At 27.0% G+C, this 19,924-nt stretch overlaps 1 protein-coding gene across 5 annotated transcripts; it reads left to right on the forward strand.

The window, feature by feature from the left end:
* Positions 1–12,685: 12,685 nt before the first annotated feature.
* Positions 12,686–17,460, forward strand: LOC114182925 (AT-rich interactive domain-containing protein 1). Of its 5 annotated transcripts, XM_028069731.1 has the most exons (4): positions 12,983–13,331; positions 13,544–14,267; positions 14,370–14,698; positions 16,152–17,460. In XM_028069731.1, the coding sequence occupies exons 1-4, from the start codon at positions 13,326–13,328 to the stop codon at positions 17,010–17,012; spliced, it is 1,920 nt and encodes a 639-aa protein (XP_027925532.1). In that variant the 5' UTR covers positions 12,983–13,325; the 3' UTR covers positions 17,013–17,460. The 5 variants fall into 5 exon arrangements, with proteins under 5 accessions (XP_027925530.1, XP_027925532.1, XP_027925528.1 ...); XM_028069729.1 differs by lacking the exon at positions 12,983–13,331 and adding an exon at positions 12,686–12,909 and having other exon boundaries at positions 13,544–14,698; XM_028069727.1 differs by having other exon boundaries at positions 12,985–13,331; positions 13,544–14,698.
* The last annotated feature ends 2,464 nt before the right edge of the window (positions 17,461–19,924 follow it).

Below are 19,924 nucleotides of genomic sequence, written 5' to 3' on the forward strand. Positions count from 1 at the left end.
TTAAAGTTACTATACAATTTATAATTCATTTTACTTAATCCTGATAAAATAGATATATGTAAATTCTACCTTCTCTTCTAAGCCAAAATGTTAATTGTTTTTCATTTGGTTAACAAAGTTTTTGATTGACATCTTGAAAATGAAAACTCGTTTGAAAACTACTGTGAAGAGATTTTGACTTTGTGTTTAAGAATTGTGTAACTAAATCTCTGGAAATAGATTACAAGTAACTCATTACATTTTTTTCATTCTTATTTCAGAATTCAAGGACAAGTTTGATAATTCAAGTAATTTATTACAATTTTTTCGAAAAAACTTGAAGAAAATCGACAGTTTTTGGAACAATCGGTTAGAGGGTTTGATAATGAATGAAAATATTTATAATTTTAAACCCAGAGTGTATTATGAACATGTACAAAATTTATAATTTGTTATGGTTGATTTTCCTAATGATTGGTGTGTCATTGGCGATTTTAATGCAGTTCTTGACACTTCTGAATGCAGAGGACGTAATACGAACATATCTGAGGTTTAACATAAGCAGAAAAATGATTCCGTTTTCCTTATTCAACCTATTGAAAATAATATAAATCATAATCAAAATTTGGATCGAATATAAGCCGAAGATAATCAAAACTATATACAAATATCCTTTTCGACCGATATATTTTATTTAATTCATTACTAAAAAAAATGCAATTTAAATATCGATATTAGTCACTTAAATAATTTAGTCGCAAATTATTATTGAAATAGTCACTGATTCATCGTAGTCGCAAATAGCCACCGATTTAACAACTAAATAAATGTACAATAATATTCATTATTATAGCGACTGAAATAGCCACCGAAAACTTTTAGTCTCGAAATATTATGTTTTAGCCACCAATTTAGTGACCAAAATAAATCTTATTTTGCAAAATATATTTAATATGGTAATTAGTCACCGAATATTTTCGGTCGCTAAACATTATTTAATATGTAATGTTTTAGCCATCGATCTAACGACCGAAATAAATTTTATTTTGTAAAATATATTTAATATGGTAATTAGTCACCGAATATTTTCGGACGCTAAAATATTATTTAATATCTTATATTTTAGCTACCGATTTAGCTTCCAAAATAAATTTTATTTTTGTAAAATATATTTAACAGGATAATTAGCCATCGAATATTTTTGATCGCTAAAACAATATTTAATATGTAATATTTTAGTCATCGATTTAGCGATCGAAAGAAATATTATTTTATAAAATATGTTAAATATATTAGTTAATCACCGAATATTTTTCGCTCACTAAAACGTTATCCAATATCTAATACTTTAGGCACCAAATAAAATATTATATTATAAAATATATTTAATATATTAAGTAGTCACTTAATATTTTCAATAGCTAAAATATTATTTATTTAATATAAGTTATAATTAATTAAATTATGTATTTTTACATTTTGTGGACACTTAAAGAAAAATAATATCCTACTTTAAAAAATACTCCACTACCATTAGAACCACTATCACCACCAACATTAGCACCACCACCACCACTATCACTACCACCACGACCACCACCTTCACCACCACATCCACATTTCTTTACATTTGAAATATCTAAATTAATTTTATAAAAGTTGGCTACGATAAAGAATTATCATGTGGTCAACAAAATCTTCAATGTTATACATCCAACTACATTGTTATTAAATTTATGTTTATTATAGATGTTATTATTCTCCAATAATACTTTAGATTATTCTTATCATATTTATTTGTCATGAGAAAAATATATTGAAATAAAAAAATATAAATAAATAAAGATAATCAATACATAGAACTAGAAAATAATGAAAGATAAATATAAATAGTTCAATAAAAAATACTTATATATAATTGAAAATATTATAGATGTTATTATTCTCCAATAATACTTTAGATTATTCTTATCATATTTATTTGTCATAATAAAAATATATTGAAATAAAAAATATAAATAAATAAAGAGAATCAATACATAATTAGATAATAGAACCGGAAAATAATGAAAGATAAATATAAATAGTTCAATAAAAAATAGTTATATATAATTGAAAATAAATATAAATAATCAAATAAATAAGACAAATGTGTAATTGGTAGGGATGACAAGGTGTGCGAAAAGGACGAGTTTCGTTATCCTATACTAAAAAAAATCATCTCATCTTCTTACCTAAATACAATAGGGGTGAAATTTTTGTCACATCCTCGTCCCCACAGGATAACGATTATACATTGGTACTCATGCCCGTGTCTGTACCTGTATCCATATTTATATATGTTTCTTTAGTGTTTGAGTATCAATTAATTATTGTTCACAAAATAATAAAAGTTCTTGCAAAGAACCTATAATATTATCAAATATTTAATATCAAAATGATGTATTTTCGTTTCTTCAATATCAAATATTTAGAAATAAATTATAATGGTATATATTTTAGAGTACAAAATAAAATTTCATAAGACCAAAATATTTATTAAATTTGCAAATTTAATGAAACAAAGTTGATAAAATTAAAAAAAAAATAAAAATTAAAAAAGAAAACATAAAATCCAATTTAAAAATATTTTAAATGTCTCTTTATTCCCATACTTTAAATTCTAATGAAATATTGTTCTTACGAGGTCGATTTATATCCTGTAAAGTCTCATAAGCAACTCCAACGATCCGTAAACTCGTCTTCAAAGGGAACTCGTGAACTCGTCTCCTGGTCACGAACGAAAGAGGGAAAGGTGCCTGCAAAAGACACTTTGATGCCAAAGTCGGTTTGAGATATGCCTTTATACTAAGGTCATGGGCTTTACCTGGTTGGGCTTTGGTTTAGTTGACCTAATCACCTGTTAATCAGAATGAGTTTATTAACCTCAAATTTATCTTCTTTAAGTGGTGGTTATACTAATTTGGCTAATCGTCGTGGTCCAAGTACATGTCATCCCACAGGACCGACATGTGCCCCCAGTTGTGTATGCTAAAGGGTTTTCTAGTCGTATAGTCTCACTAGCCCCTCAGGTTGTGTCCCCTAGGGGGCATCCCGTCAGCACAAAAATTATTTTTATACACCAATACAAATTATAATATACCATTTGGATGAAATCACACAAAGAACAAAAATTAAACTAATAATAATTGAAATTTAGCATAAGTCTATCATTTTTTAAACTTCAATATATGTTAGATGATGATAAATAAGATTCATGACAATAACATTAAATTATTATATTATAGTAAATGAGTTTTTTTATACAATTGTAGTGATAGAATTACATTTATGATGATGAGTTACAAAATAAAAATAATTATATAAAAAAGTATTTTACATATGATAAAAATAAACAACAAATAAAAATGTTAAAAAGAAGTCAAATGTGTGTCTTAAAGTTAATTTGATACACCACTGAATGACATCGCGCAAAGAAAAACAAATGTATTATTAAGGATATGATAAAAATAAGGTCAAATTATATCTTTGGTCTCCATTTTCGTATCAAAATATCAATTTGGTCTCTCTATTTTTTTTATCTCAATTTGATCCCTGTTTTGGGAAATTTGATGCAATCAAGTCTTTTCCGTTAGTTAGTTGTGTAGTAACGGTGTTAAATTAGATGCCATGTGTCAGTTCCTAAATCTTTTTGAATTTTTTATTATTTTTAAAATAATAATAAAAATTTTGCCACGTGTCAAGCTGACATCGTGTCACGTGGCAGTGACAGTGCCACGTGTCACTTTTATGTCAAGTGTCATTTTCTCATTCTCAATTTGATCCCTGTATTTTAATTTTTATCTCAATTTAGTTCTAATTTTTGAAAAAATAGTGCAATTTCGTCCATCTCCAAATTAAAACAAAAATTAATTTTCATATAAATTTTATACAAATATTTATTTTAAATTTGACTTTTTTATTCAAATTGATTTTTTTATTATATATTTTCAACAAAACTAAGTTTATTTAAATTTGTTTCACATTCAATTTTACTTCAAATTATTTTCAAATTTTAAATTTATTTGTTTTTCATTGTTACATAAACTAGTTACTTTTTTTTAAAATTTATATAATTGTTATGTTTACACCAACTAAAACATTTGTATAGAAATTATTGAATTTTACACATTTTAAAAATATGCAATTATTTAAAATATAAATTCAAATAAAAACAATATTAGAGTATGATGTAATAAAAATATCAATATAATTTATGATTTTTTTTGTTATTAGCATTATTTTCTATCAACAACTTTAAAACAATTTTAAATAAAGTTCAATGTAAAATATAAATTTAAATAAACTTAATCTTGTTCAAAATATTTACTTCAAATATTAATTTTGATAGAAATATTTGTGTACATTTGTATGAAAATTAAATTTAGTTTCAATTTGGAAAATGGCAAAATTGCTCAATTTTTACAAAAATTGAGACTAAATTGAGATAAAAATTAAAATATTAGGACCAAATTGAGAATAGGAAAATGACACCTGACATAATAGTAGCATGTGGCACTGTCACTGCCACGTGGCATTATGTCAGATTAACATGTGGTAAATTTTTAATTTTTTTTAATTTAAAAAAAATAAAAAAAATCCAAGAACTAACACATGACATCCCATTTAACGTCGTTACTACATCATTAACAAAGGGACTTGATTGCATCAAATTTTTCAAAATAGGGACCAAGTTGAGATAAAAAAAATAGAGGGTCCAAATTGATATTTTGCTACGAAAATGGGGACCAAAGATATAATTTAACCTAAAGATAAAAAATACCTTAAAGATCTAAGAAAACTTTTCAAAAATCAAACTAATTGAACCACTTAGAGGTAATAAAAATTGTTTTACCAAAAACAAAAATAGATTTTCGAAAGAAAAAATTATTAAGAATAAGAGAACAAAGAAGATGAATATTTTATATTATCTAATAAATGAAGAGTTTATGTTATTGAAGACTTAAATTTTGAGAATTAAGCATTGTCATTTGAAATAAATAAAAATATTAAAAAGGAATAAAATATTCAAATATAAGATATAAAAACTATCTAATTTATATACATCATTCATTTGAACACGAATGCACAAAGGTTTTAATAAGAGAGAAAATATCTTACACATGTGAATTAATTTTAGGGTAAGCCAACCAATTAGAAAAGAGAAAAAATAGAAGTGAGGCTAAAAGAAAAATAAAGATTACAAAACTAACACCTAAGAATAACATATATATATATATATATATATATATATATATATATATATATATTAATATTAGATTATCCAATAAACTATGAATATTTTAGTAGTTTGAGATGGATACGTAAATGAGATGAGAGTAATGATGAATATTAGGGTGGGGACGGGATAGGATACGTAGATATCCACTATTAAAAAAACTTAATATTTCTTGTCAATTTTTTTTTTAATTTTTTAAAAATACTTATAAATTTTGTTATGAAAAAAATTGTAGGAAATTGCTGTCAATTCTTTTGCAAAATGTTTTGTATAATAAATTTTATAGGAAATACTGACGAATTTTATAATTTTGTAGGAAATAATTACTCACAGAGGAATTATCTGCCAATTAATTATCTGCCAATTAATACTCTTAGAAAAAATAGTAGAAAAAAAGTATTTTCTTGCAAATTTTTTTAACAAATTTACAAGAAAAATCTCATGTAATATGAAAAATTTTAGTAGTGATTCATCCTTATTCTCATATCTAATTGAAAAAATTGACTATTATTCATATACATACCTAATCAATACAAGATTTTTCGTTAAAACGGAACTAAGTTGGAACAATAGACAAATTTATTTACCATATATTAATAAATAGAATGAGGTTCAACACATGTCTCATTAAATTATTACAATTATAAAATAAAATAAAAAGGATAAATAATGTTTTTTCCATACCTTAATAAAGAGTTAACGAAGAAAAAATATATTCTAAATTTTTTTTCTCTTACTTCTTCACCATTATTTCTCTTTCTTCTTTTTCTTTTTCTTTTCCACTTTGGTCTATTTCTTTCTTTCCTCTTCCTCATCTCTTATTCTCTCTCTTCTTTCTCACCTTCTCGTAATTCTCCCACATGCGGTCATTAAATTTTTATTTAAATTTATTTTATTGTAAGCATTAATTGTTTGCTAACATATCTTTTAACCTATGATGCATAGATACGATACGTGTATTGGATACGACACGTATTACATAAGATGATACATTTATTTTGAAAATAATAAGATACGATATATGATAGATATATGAGATACATGATATATAAATATTGAAAAGTATACAATAATTCTTAAAAACTTATATAATTGTTAGTAGCTAATGTTAGTGAGCAATTTAGAAACCAATTATTTTGGTAGTCAAAACATTGATAGCTAATGTTAGTAACTAATTTAGAAACCAATTCATAATAAAAACTATTTTAATTAACAATTTAGAGATCAATTATAATTGTTTAGAACTATTTTAGTTGTCAATAATTTTTAGTTTTTAAATTGGTACCTCAATTGATCCCTATATAATGATTCAGTATTTGTTGTCACTAAACTTAGTCATTATTCAACAAATTTCTTTTAGTGTACGACGACTTTATAAATTAGATACTTCATTAATAAGTATCGATAAAGTATCGAATACGAATACGTGTCGGATACAGATACATAACCCAAGTGGAAGTATCAGTGCATCATAGCTTTTAACTAATGCTTATATGTTCGATATAGATACGTTACATTAAAAAAAAACTAATAATTTGATTTTAGTGAATTTTTTAATTAAAATTAGTCCATTTTTTAAAATTTTTATCTAATTTAGTTTTTCAACTTTAAAATTACATAGATTTAATCATTTTAACTAAATTTTGTTAAGTTTATTTAACATTTCAAACGTGATTTACGATAATATTTGAATTGTTTATATTGTTTGATACATTCTCGCTTCAATATTAATTGAGAAACGCGTATAAAACATAAAGTAAACTTAACAAAATTTAGTTAAAAAAAAATAAATTTAATAAATTCACGAATTTCTAAAGATGAGTGACTAAATTGGTCTAAAATTTTGAAAAAAAAAACTTATTTCAATTTTAATGAAAAATTAAAAGATCAAAAATATATTTAACCTTATAAATAAATAAATAAATATAATATTTAAATTAAGCAAAAATAATATATTATATTCAAAATATATTTTGTTATAAATTTTAAGACGTTACGTCATGAAAATAATTACCAAGTATACTAAAGTCACAAATAAAATAATTTCATCTAATTATAGTTTTCTTTCTACATCCTCGGGACATCTTTTTGTGTTCTCCTAATATATAAAATGACTAAAATGCGTATTTTGGTCCTTATTTTTAAGGTTTTGATTACTTTTTTCTTCTATATTCTTTTACTCTATTGACTTATTATATTTTAAAAATAGAGTCAATGGTGTATTTGTCGTTCAATTCGTGTTAATATTGTTTGGAATGTGATCACGTGTTAGTTCAAACTCTTTTTTCTCTAAAAAATAAATAAAAAATAATATTCTACATGATAAAAATAAACAACAAATAAAAATATTAAAAAAATTATCAAATGAGTATTTTAAAAACAATTATAGAAACTATCGAATGAAATCGCACAAAGAAAAATAAATATATAATTAAGGGTATGATAAAATGAAAAATACCTTAGAGATTTAAGAAAACTTTTCAAATATCAGCATAATCAATGGTTGAGAAATAACGATTTTTTTTTCGCAAAACAAAAGAGTTTTTCAAATGAAACAAAAATTATTAATAATAGAGTAAAAAAGATAAATTTTTTATATTACCTCGGAAATAAAAGTTTTATGTCATTAGAAAAGAATAAAAATATTCAAATGTGAGACATCAAAAATATTTAATTGATATACATCAATTGAACATAATTGCATAAATGTTATGATATGATGAATTTTTTTTGGAGATGCAAATGAATTTCATGAAAAAACAAATAATGAGAAGAAATTAAAAATAATATATATATATATATATATATATATATATATAAGGTTACTTGATTGATTATGAATATTTTAGTAATGTAATTAGGACAGAGATATGGCGGAAACGAGTATTATGACGGGAACGAATATGTACATCCCGATACCTAATGGAAAAAGCCGGTGAATCCTCATACCCATACCCAGGAGAATTCCTGTCAAAATGGAAACATATTCAAACAATATTTATATAAACGAGTTTATTTGTTATCCCTAACTTCATAATTCAGTTACACTTGAAAAGAACTCACATTTGATAAAAATAATTAAAGTGTAAGTAATCTTTAAGATTGTTACAATTTAAGCAAACAAACCACAAACACTCCATTTAAAAATATAGAGAAACAAATAAATCACACTTAAATATTAGGATCAAAATATTAAGTCTATTTCAATATATATATATATATATATATATATATATATATATATATATAATATAACATTTTAAAAATTATATAGAATGAATAAAAATTATATAATATTTGAAAAATATTATTTTAATCAGAATATATTTTAAATTATGTAATTTTGAATAGATATATTTTGAATTATATAATTTAGAGTTATGAAATTTTGTTCTGCATAATATAAAATATTGTTTTAAACTATCTAATTTAAAATTACATTTTAAACAAAATAATCATATTTTGAATTACATTATCTAGAATACATAATTTGGATATATTATTATAAGAACATCTTCATTACTTTACATATATGAAGATGAGAAAATAACTAAGATGAATAAGAAAAACTCTTATTCAATTAGGTATTGGATAACCAAATGATTTTGTAGGATATGGTTCTGTCCAATAATAAATATGGCATCACGAATATTTGAATCTATGACAAAAACATTTGTGTAAATCCTCATTGGAATTTTAAAATTTTATTTAATTTGGCAAAGGTATTTTGGCATAGATCGCATGTATTCTCTAATAGAAGCAAAACTTTAACCTTTTTTTAAATTTATTGACTTACCAATTACTAGAATGACAAATATAATTTCCTAAATGTATTTTTGTTTTAAATACATTATTTATAATGCATTTTGAATTCTTTCACTAATTGACGTTTTTTTTATAAATAAACAAGTATTGTTAAAATAATTAATGTTTTTAAAGTAAGATTTTTTTTTAAATAAGTCAAACTATCAAATTAATGAATAATTGGTAGTTTAAATGAATTTTCAATTATATCCATAATTAATGATTTTAAATTTTAAAATAAATAAAAGTACTGTTAAAATAATAAATGTTTGCTTTGAGTATAGAACAAGTGGCAAATACAAACTGAATAAAGTCACAAATAAATTATGTGTTTGAGTTCATTTTTAAAGAAAAAAAAAAGTATACGTTTACTATCAATTGTAAGTTTTAATTTTAAATTAAATATTTAATTTAATTATTAATTATAATTTAAGTCATGATAAATGTGGTCATTCTTAATTAAATTTTTATTAATTGTTTTTGGTTTATTGAGTAATAAGTATTAATTTTTTTATAAGTTTATATGATTGTTATTTTGTGTTGTTAGCTTATTTATTTGTTTTAATGTATTTAAAATGTTTAACTACTCTTTTGATATTTTTTTGTTCAAAAGTGTCAGATTGGTCCTCCACTATTTTTTAAGGCTCAATTTGTTTTTTATTTTTTTAAAATTGATGCAATGTGGTCGTTTTTGTTAAACTTATTGAAACGAAACAAAAATTTTTCATCAAGACTGAAGTGGTTAATAATAATGATTTACTTTATTGATGTAACTAACATAATCATAATGCCAATTTTGATAAAAAAAAATCATTGATTTGCTTGAGAAATTTGACAAAAAGGATCAAATTTGATTAATTTTTAAAAAATTATGACCAAAATTGAAACTTATAAAGATTAGAGGACTAATTTGACATTTTTGAACAAAAACAGAAACCAAAAGAGTAATTAAACCTATTAAAAATATGGAACTATGTTATTAATATAAAATTATATTATAAAACAAGTCACATTTGTTATTTTTGACAAAATTGATCTTATTAGAAAAATAAAATTATGAGATTACATTGTTCATAAAAACATTTAATTTGTTTTAATATTTTATCACATAAAATTCACAACAAAATATTCATTACAACAATAAGAAACAAATATTTTTTAGGTAAAAGTCCAATTACTTCATTCTCATGTCATCAACTATAAAAAACTTCAAGGAGATAAAAGACTTGCTTTAAGTCTATAAAAAGCACTTCAAATTTTTTTATACTAATATTTCTCTATTAAATTGATTATAAAATTATGTTTAAGAAAAAAAATTATACTGAGATATCTTTATTAAATTAATTATAAAATAATATTTAAAAAAAAGCCTAAAAAAGTTTTGTAGTACTAATATACGTCTGATAATTTAATTATTCTTTATGTTTAAGAATATAATTTAATTAAATTATCATAAATGTTTGTTAATTTTTATTGGTATTAATAATAATATTTAATGAGTTAAAACTTTTTTCAATAAATTATAATTTTGTTTTGGAAAAAGAATGATTATTTATCTTTATTCTCATATAATTAATTTATATTTTCTTCGTTTAACTTGTGACTTGTGACTTTTCATGTACTGATTTCTCTTTTTGCTTTCTTCTATTCGAAAGTTTTTATTTTTTATTTTATTTTTGAGGAGAGTATTTTTTTTTGGCAGATTCCATACCTTTTGAATATCATGATGTTTGTGTGTATCAATTTTTTTATCCTCATTTTTTATTATTGTTTTTTTATTTGTGTTGCTAATGTTTTTAGTTAATTTTTGAATTTATATTAGTATTAGAAATATATTTCTTTTGCTCAGTTTTATTTTTCAGTATTTTTTTATTTATGAGTTTTGAGAGTTTTTCTGCATCTATAATAATATATAAACAAAATATTTCCTCTTTTGTGTCCATATTTCATAATATCAATTTTACCTTTTACAATATAATAATTTATTCAATTTTTTAAAATTAACGGTTATTTTTACCTATTTTTTATAAAACTGTTTTTCTTTTTTTATTGTTGATCAACAATTAATTTCTTTATTTATTTCACTTTATTTTTAATAAATATAAATATATTTTATATATTAACTTAATAACATTACACTATTATCACTTATTAACATACCATACTATCATTCATATTTAAAAAATGTGTACACACAAGCGCTATACAGACACGATAGTGTCTGTGTGTACGCTAGTATATTTTATCGAGAAATTGAAATTTGTACTTAAATTGAATTACATAACTATTAACTAAGTTAAATTAAGCCTTTTGTGGATAATGAAAATGAAATTTCTAATGAAATAAGAACATGAATTGAAATTAAATAATAATATCAAAATTAAATAAAATTATATATAACAATTTTATACATAATTTTGTAAAAAGAACTTGAAAAAATAAATTTTAAATAAATGACCATAAAAATATATTTCTTAATTATATTAATTTTTTTCTCACACTAACTTACAAACTAATCAAATAAAATATTAACTAATTTATTGGTATTATAAAATATCCTATTAAAATTTTCAAGTAATCCATTAATTCTTATGATATGTATAGGAATCCATTAATTCTTATAATATGTATAGGAATGTTATGATATGATATTTAGAAAAAAACATTGTGATAAAATTGTATGGTTTGAATTTTTATGGGAATAATTTAAAACAACTATATATTTATAAGATTTCATTTTTTTATTAAATTTTAAAAACATTAAAAAAATACAACACTTAATGTAAAAACAAGAAATTAGGGCTTTGGATATAGAGGTAAACTTGATGCAAAATTTTTAACCCTTTAATATGGAATTGATTCTAACTTCTTGTTCTTCCTTGCTTGTAAGTTATAGATTAATATTTTCTTCATTATTACTATTGAATTTCAACAATAAGTTTGAAGTTATTATATTGGTTTAATTAAAAATTCATTATAATCAAATATTGATGAAAAAATCACTAAATATTATAAATGAATATCTATATCTCCTTCAAATGAAAAGAGTAGAGATAATATAGGATTACTTGATGAATTTACCATCTAGTATTTATATATTTCATTAAAAAGTAACTTGAAATTTATAAAAATCTTATTCAAAAAGTATTGTGTGGAATTTTGTATATTTTTAATGCCAAATTACCTTTTCATAAATTAAAAAAAAAATCTTGGTTAAATACTAACAAATTTTATTGTTTTCCTTAAAAAAATACCACAATTTATTTATATTAAATAAAATTGAGAAAGTAATAAATAATTAGTATTTATATTTTCTTAAAATAAAAGAAATCATAAATGTCATTAATAGTCACCAACTTTGAATAGCACCCAATTTGTGTAGATGATACACTTGATTATTTATTTATCCTTTTATCATTTATTTTTTTAATCTCTAAAAACCATCAACTATGCATCTATTTAAAATTCAACTCAACCTATCCTAAGTTAAATATTAACCATGGTTAATTAAACCACACCAAATAAAAATTATATAAAAAGATGGTTTTACATGATTCTTCTCTCTATAAAAAAAAAAACCCTCATTCTACCAAAAAGTAAAACTCTTCAAATTCTTCTCTCTTCTCCTTCTCTCTCCATATATCCTTCCTACAACAAATTTTCTTTTTGAAAGAAAAAAAGAGAGAGAGAGAGAAAGAGTGAAAAAGAGATTTAGAGAAAAGAAAAGAAAATGCTATAGCATTGGGATTTGGCAAATTAAGGGACAAGTTGGTGGTGCTAAACCACAAGTGAGGTCACATTAGGTTGGTTGTGGAAGCATTCTCTCAAGTTTTTCTTTATTCACACTGGTATGTCTGTCTTTCTTTCTTTTTCACTTTCAATGAAAACTCCTTATTTTTATCTATTTTTACTTCCCTTCAAAAAATTAAGAATCGTCCGTTTGACAAATAATTTTTGCCCCGAAATTTCTGAAAACCCTTTTGTTATTTTAATTTTTCCGAAGCTATTTTCATTTTCAGATTTTCATAAACCCTTCTGGATTTTGAAGAAGAGGGTCTGCATCTGTTCAAACTTGAACTTTGGCCCCTCCTTCATTCTTCCAAAATAACACTATCTGCAATTTAATTTATAGACTTTTAGCTTCATAAACAAAGCGCGGGACTCCGAAAATTTTTTGTCCCTTCCTCTCCCCCTTTTCTCTGACGATGTAGATAGAGAAAGCACATGGTTTCCTTCGGTACCCTTTTTCAGTTCTCAGCCTTGAATGCTTGTATATACCTAGGTTTCCTTCTTTATGTTTTTTTGGGTTGGCGGTGGGGGAATAAAAATGGAGCCTTTACATGATCATTTCTTTTGTTTTTATGACTTGAATGTGATAACCGTAGCAGGATGGTGTGGTTTGTTGATGGGGTTTTCTTTGATCTAGCTAAATCACCCTTAATTAGTTTGAAGTTGAAGCTGATAATGCAAATGTGTTTGTAGGTTTATCTGATAAGGGTGCATGCTGTTTTGATCAATTCCTTGGTGGGTTGTTTCGGAAACAGATCCGTGTCTACAATAATGGGTAACGGGGAGCCTTTGGATTTGTATAAACTTTTCATGGTGGTGAAGAAGAAAGGTGGTTATGAGACTGTATGTAAGAATAGGTTATGGGATTTGGTGGGGGAAGAATATGGGTTGGGTGTGAAGGTTGGTTCCGCTGTGGAACTTGTTTACAGCAAACACTTAAGTGCTCTAGAGAGATGTTTGAAGAATGTTGCTGGTGGCAAGTTTTCTGAATATGGTTTAGAGGGTGATAGAGTGAAGTTTCAGAAGCATTTGATGGAGGCACACACTGAATCCATGTTGGAGAATTCTGGTGAGGAGGTAGAAGATGAACTTGAGAGGAGGGAGTGTGGCCGTCCGGATGGGAGGAAGTTCAGTGGTGGTAATAGAGTCAAGTGTGTGAAACCAGAGTCCAATGGGGCTGAAAACGAGAATGCATATGAGTATATAAATGGGAGTAAATCATGTGGTAGTAATAGTGTGAAAGACAAAAATTCAGATTCTAATGGGAATGAATATGATAATGTATGTGACTATCTAGAGGGGAGGAAGTTGTGTGGTACAAATAGGGTGAACGGGGTGAATCCAGAGTTCAATGAGGCCAAGAAAGTGAGAAGGCCGGGACTTGTTGATTTGGACATGCTGGAGGACCACAACAAGGGTGAGCCTATTGTAGTAAAATTTTGCGGATTTAATACTGAAATGGATACACCAGAAGAGTTTGATGAGGGCAAATTATTAACTGTGGATGCATCCGATGCAGAAAGTGATATGGTTAGATTGTCAGATGGAAGAAAGAGCAACAATAAAAATGATGATGACGATAGTGATGAAGTCTTGATATTGGATCCATCTAGTGTTGACAAAAACAAATTTGGTCACAAGAGGAAGAGAGAGTCTGTGTCAGAAATGCTAATTTGGATTAACAGCATTGCTAAAAATCCTTGTGATCCTGCTCTTGGTTCGATTCCTGAAAAGTCTAAGTGGAAGTCTTGCAGTAGTCAGGAGATCTGGAAGCAGGCTTTGTTGTTTCGAAAAGCAGTCTTTCTAAAGAAAGATTTTGAGACAGCCAATGAACAACTTAGTTGGCAGGTAATATGACACTACCATGTTCTCTTTGTTTGTCATGCAAATCATTAATGAATTATGAAATATAGTACAGGGTTCTATGCCATTTTTGTGTTGAGACCATGCGTCATGGAAATAAATCTTTCTAGTTTTTTGATAAATTTATTTCCCCGATTATCTAGTTAAATAGATGCCTTTATGCGCCATTATAATTATTATATTTATATGTGGAAACCATTGATGCTGTCCTTCTACATTATTTTCCCAATAATTTACTGATGTATTTGTTTGTTCTTGTTCATAATTACTATATAGACACAACTCTAATATAGGCTTCAGAAACCCATATTTTGGGGTTTCTTTTGGGTAAAAATATACTTCAAAAGCTTATCTCTATTTGACATCTATTCCTTCACTCACTACAGGACTGTTTTTTTATCCTGTCTTCCATTCTTTCATTTTTTCTTTAGGCTTCCCCACCCATTGTTGTAGTTCACATTCTGCTATTTTTTTAATCTAATTTGTTGTGTTCTTTTTCTATTAATTTTACCATCATATTTTTTATTCAACTTCATTACTATCTTGATATTGCTTATAGATTGATGGTCGGTGTGTAAACTATGCCTTATTATTATCATGAATATTTATAGTTTTTGGTTTTTAAGTATTTATGTGTATTTTTTCAGTATAAATTATTTGGTTAGTATTATAATTTTTAAAATAGCGATCATCTTACTATCTGTGATTGAAACATGGACACCAAACATTGATATAGTCGCTACCTTCTGCTATCTGTGATTGATAACTATGATATAGAATAATTTAAATTCATATTGATATCATTTAGCGGACACTTATGCTTCATAAAAATTGATGTCTCATAATTTTCTTGCCCATACATTAAGAAGAATAAGTTATTTCAGAAAATTTAAAATTTCTATTTTTATCTTATTACAAATTTACTAGATTTGTCAATATCTTATTTATGGTGAAAACTCATTAGTATCTTACTACATAATTCTAATTCTTCAACTTTTAAATTTATCTCGAAATAATCCAATCTTTTGAATTCTTTTTAAATCTTTGTTATTGAAAGAACTTGTTATTTTTGATATCTTATTACTTAGTTCAAACTTTAATTTTTATATTTTAGTGTGAGAAATTATTTATTTTTAAGGTAAAAACTGTTTGCTGATATAATGTTAATTGTCTGCAAATCGTCATTTAAATTATTCTGTTTATTTCAATCAAGATTTTACAAATATTGATAATGAATTTAAATCTTTTGTTATGCTGCTTAAATTTAGTTTCATTTATGTTTCTTTCTCTCTTGTGTGTGGGTCTGTTTTGTGGTGTCCTATATTTTTGACATTAAATGGTTTAGTGTAGTGTTGTGTTTGGTGTCCATGTTTCTATTGAAAATTTAAAAAATAACTGTGGTGTCAAATTAAAACCAAAATGTTATGCCATTTTGTAGAGTCAGAAAATGCATCCTTCCATGTATGATGATCGCGTTGGGGCATTGTACAATTTTAGAAAGAGGTTGAAGTGTGATGAGAGGTCTTTATTCGGAAAATCTACATCTAATGGAGTCTCCTCTTCATCTAAAACAAAACGTGGAGATTTGAAGAGAACCCTTAGTTCTCGATCTGAAGATGTTGTCGATAAGAAGTTACATGACTCTTGTAGTCTTGATAAATATGCACGAGTGCACATCCCTGTGGGACCAAATCATCAAGCTGAAGTGCCAGAATGGACTGGCATGACTTGTGAGAGTGATTCTAAGTGGTTGGGGACCCAAATATGGCCTACAAAATCTGTAAATTCAAAATGGTGTCTTGTTGAAAGGGACCCTATTGGGAAAGGAAGACAGGATTCATGTGGCTGCCCAGTACAAGGCTCTGTTGAGTGTGTCCGGTTTCATGTTGGTGAGAAAAGGTCTAAAGTTAAGATGGAGCTGGGGGAGGCTTTTTTCCAATGGAGATTAGATATGGTAGGGGAAGAAGTTAGGAGTTCTTGGACAGATGAAGATGAGAAAAAGTTCAAAGATGTGGTGAAATCAAACCCTGCTTCACTTGATAAGTGTTTTTGGGATCATCTTTTTAAAACATTTCCTAAGAAGAGCAGAGAAGATTTGGTCTGCTACTATTTCAATGTCTTTCTTCTGCAGCAGAGAGCATATCAGAATAGGCATACTCCAGATAACATTGATAGTGATGATGATGAATCAGAGTTCACACCATTGAGGAAAGTGTTTGGACATCAAACACCAAAATCTCGCAACCTCACCTTGTTATCACCAAAAAAATCCACAGGCAAAAGGGCAAATAGCAAGTGAATGGTCAGTCACTTCTCGATCTTTATCGAGAATGTGAGTTGACAATTTTGTGCGTATTTTGCTGTCACAACTTTCAGAATCAATGGATCTTTCTCTCCTTAGAATTTTGAAGCTCCATTGATTTTGGAAGTGGAAAATGGAACCTAAAAGATTGGTTCTTTTTGTGTAGGATCAATTTAGGACATGAAAGATGTTTTTTGAAGCCTTGCCAACAACTATGAAAATCTGACAGTTGGAGTTGCTTTTAGTTTTACATGCCTCCATTTTTGAGACATGTCTTCTGTCTGTTGGCTGTAATATGTTGCAGCCACAGGTCTCTTCGCTCATTTTATTTTCACCGGTTTTTGACAAGGGTTACTTTAAAGTTCAAACAAAAACATCATGAATATATAGGGCAAATTTTATTGTAGAGTTTTATGAAGAAATACTAAGTGTTATTTGAATTTCAGCCTTTCATCCATGCAAATTTCTATCAAAATGTTTCTAGCAGTAAAATATATGTTGTTTTGGCAAGTATATGCAACTTTATTATGTTACATACTTTTACAAACAATCTATGTGCAGATTTTTTATGTTTTTAATATTACTTTTTAATTAAAATTGGAGATTGCCTTCAGTAATATACCAAATAAAAGTTTATATTAAATGTTTGGCTACATAACACTAATGGGAATAACAACATTTTTGGAATTTTATACATTTATCTGTTTTTCTTGTCAATTAGTCTTGTGTTCTATCCATGTTTGCCAAAATATAGTGTTTGTACAATTACTTACCAAGATCTTGTTGGTATTGTACACTATGTAATACAAATTTACATTTTGAATTGTACAATTCGTACAAATTTAAAAGATAATTCAAAATGCAAACTATGTTTCAGGTTATATCATTCATAATGTAAATTACATTTCAAATTGTATAATTTGCTATACTTTTAATATTGAAGAAGTGCTCATCATATGAAACATTACCAAAAGGGATAATGAAACAAATAATGTGAAAACAAAAGAATGAACTCTATATGAAATTGAAGGAATGAAGAGGTTACACATTGCTTGAATGAATTACACCCATGCTCTATTCAATGAAGGGGTTATAGGAAGAAGATAGGTGGAGGTGGAAGAAGAAGATGGGTGGAAGTGGAGGTAGGGGTTATAGGAAGAAGATGGGTGGAGGTGGAAGAAGATGGGTGGAAGTGGAGGTAGAGGTAGAGGTGAAGGTGGAAGAAGCTGAGGAAGAAGATAGGGTGCCATACTCTATTCAATGAAGGGATTGTAGGAAGAAGAAGATGGGTGGAGGTGAAGGTGGAAGAAGGAGTTAGGGTGGAGATGGAGGAAAGTATAGAGGTGTGATGATGGAGTAAGAGGGAAGAAGATGAGGGAAAATTTGTCTTTTTATTTTGCTTATGGGATTCAAGAAGAAAGTATAGAGGTGCAAGAAGAAATCTTGGATATGGAGCATTCCCTTCAACCTTATTGAGTTTATAATCTTTTAAACAATTTAAACACAAAAAGGGATTACATTGAATTTTTTAAATATATAAGAACCACATTAAAAAATAATTAAAAAGAAAATAACAAATCACTTCAACAACTAAAAGTACCATTAAATCTTAATTATCAATATAAATGTTGTTAGAGGATATATGGGAATAAGATAAGTTAAAGCCCGAAAAAATTTGTAATTAATTTTTTACAATTTTAAGTTATGTATTTTGAGAAAATGAGACAAAAAAAAAAAACTTTGAGTACACTATGTGACGTCCCATTTTAATAGATTAATCTACCAAATAAAGCGTCATAAAATTCTGATAACGAGAGCCAATCGACTAAACATGAAACGTACGGAAAGTGACTATTACAGTCATCCAAAGGAGTACTTAGAAGAAAACATGGACATACAACCATGCCATGGTTAAAAGAAAACTAACAGAATCCAACAGATTTGCAAAAGGAGTTGCCACTGGCAACTGATACAAAAGGCCTCCTGGCCCTGAAACTATTCCTAAGACCTCCAAACAGGGAAGTCTAGGCCGCACCGCTGCGTCTCCCAGATCCATCTCGAACCTCCCTCTCATCTGCTCCCACCAGAAGGTGATCATCGCAAGAGAGAAAACATAACGGAAAACAAACACAAACATGCAAGGGTAAGCTAGTGTAATATAAGACTTATCATGGTATAAAGGAATAAGTGCGTAAACATTCCCAGACATACAACACAGAGGCACATAATTCATGTTATGACAAGCAAGCAAACACTATGACTCGATTATCCGGATACATATATTAAGATCGGATTCACTGGATGCTTGCACTTGTGGTGGCCTCTACTGCTCTGCAGAGCCATTGCCAATGGGTTTCACCCTACCACTCACAAGGTTAGCCTTTAAGCGTCTAAGGCCATTATCCTGCCAAAGACTAGGGCCTCCCGCTACTCTCACCACTTGGGTCAGTTTGCTCTACTTGAGACTCACTGACCCTTTAGAGTTTCGGGATGCGATCCTTACTTGAATCCTTATCTTAATATATACACTACACGCCACCATAAAGTCTCCCCATGGGACTCATGGAATTACGCCTACCTCATCATCACAATCATGTTTCTCATACAATTCCCACCTCTTTTTGGTCATTCATCCAATTTTCATGTTAAAGCATCGCGAAACCACAACCCATGATAAATCCCATACCAAGCATGCAAATTTCGTTCATAAAATCTAAACACCCAAGTATATTCACTCATATCAGATTTAAGAGGAACAATCAAAACAATGCATGCAATAAATCATTTAACAGCCAAGAAAAACATAGCACCCACTCGTACACTCGCTCAGGCGAGACGCTAACCTTCCTGGTGCAGCGGATTCTCGCCCAGGCGAGATAAGCTAAAGGGGTCTCCACGAAATCTCGCTC

This window comes from Vigna unguiculata, chromosome 5 (genome assembly GCF_004118075.2).
Source record: "Vigna unguiculata cultivar IT97K-499-35 chromosome 5, ASM411807v1, whole genome shotgun sequence".
NCBI classification, from domain to species: Eukaryota; Viridiplantae; Streptophyta; class Magnoliopsida; order Fabales; family Fabaceae; genus Vigna; species Vigna unguiculata.

Bases quoted from the DNA above. Each gene is read 5' to 3' on its own strand.
- LOC114182925 (XM_028069727.1), top strand. The intron at 14,699-16,151 runs GTAATATGACAC...GCCATTTTGTAG, and splicing joins ATGAACAACTTAGTTGGCAG to AGTCAGAAAATGCATCCTTC.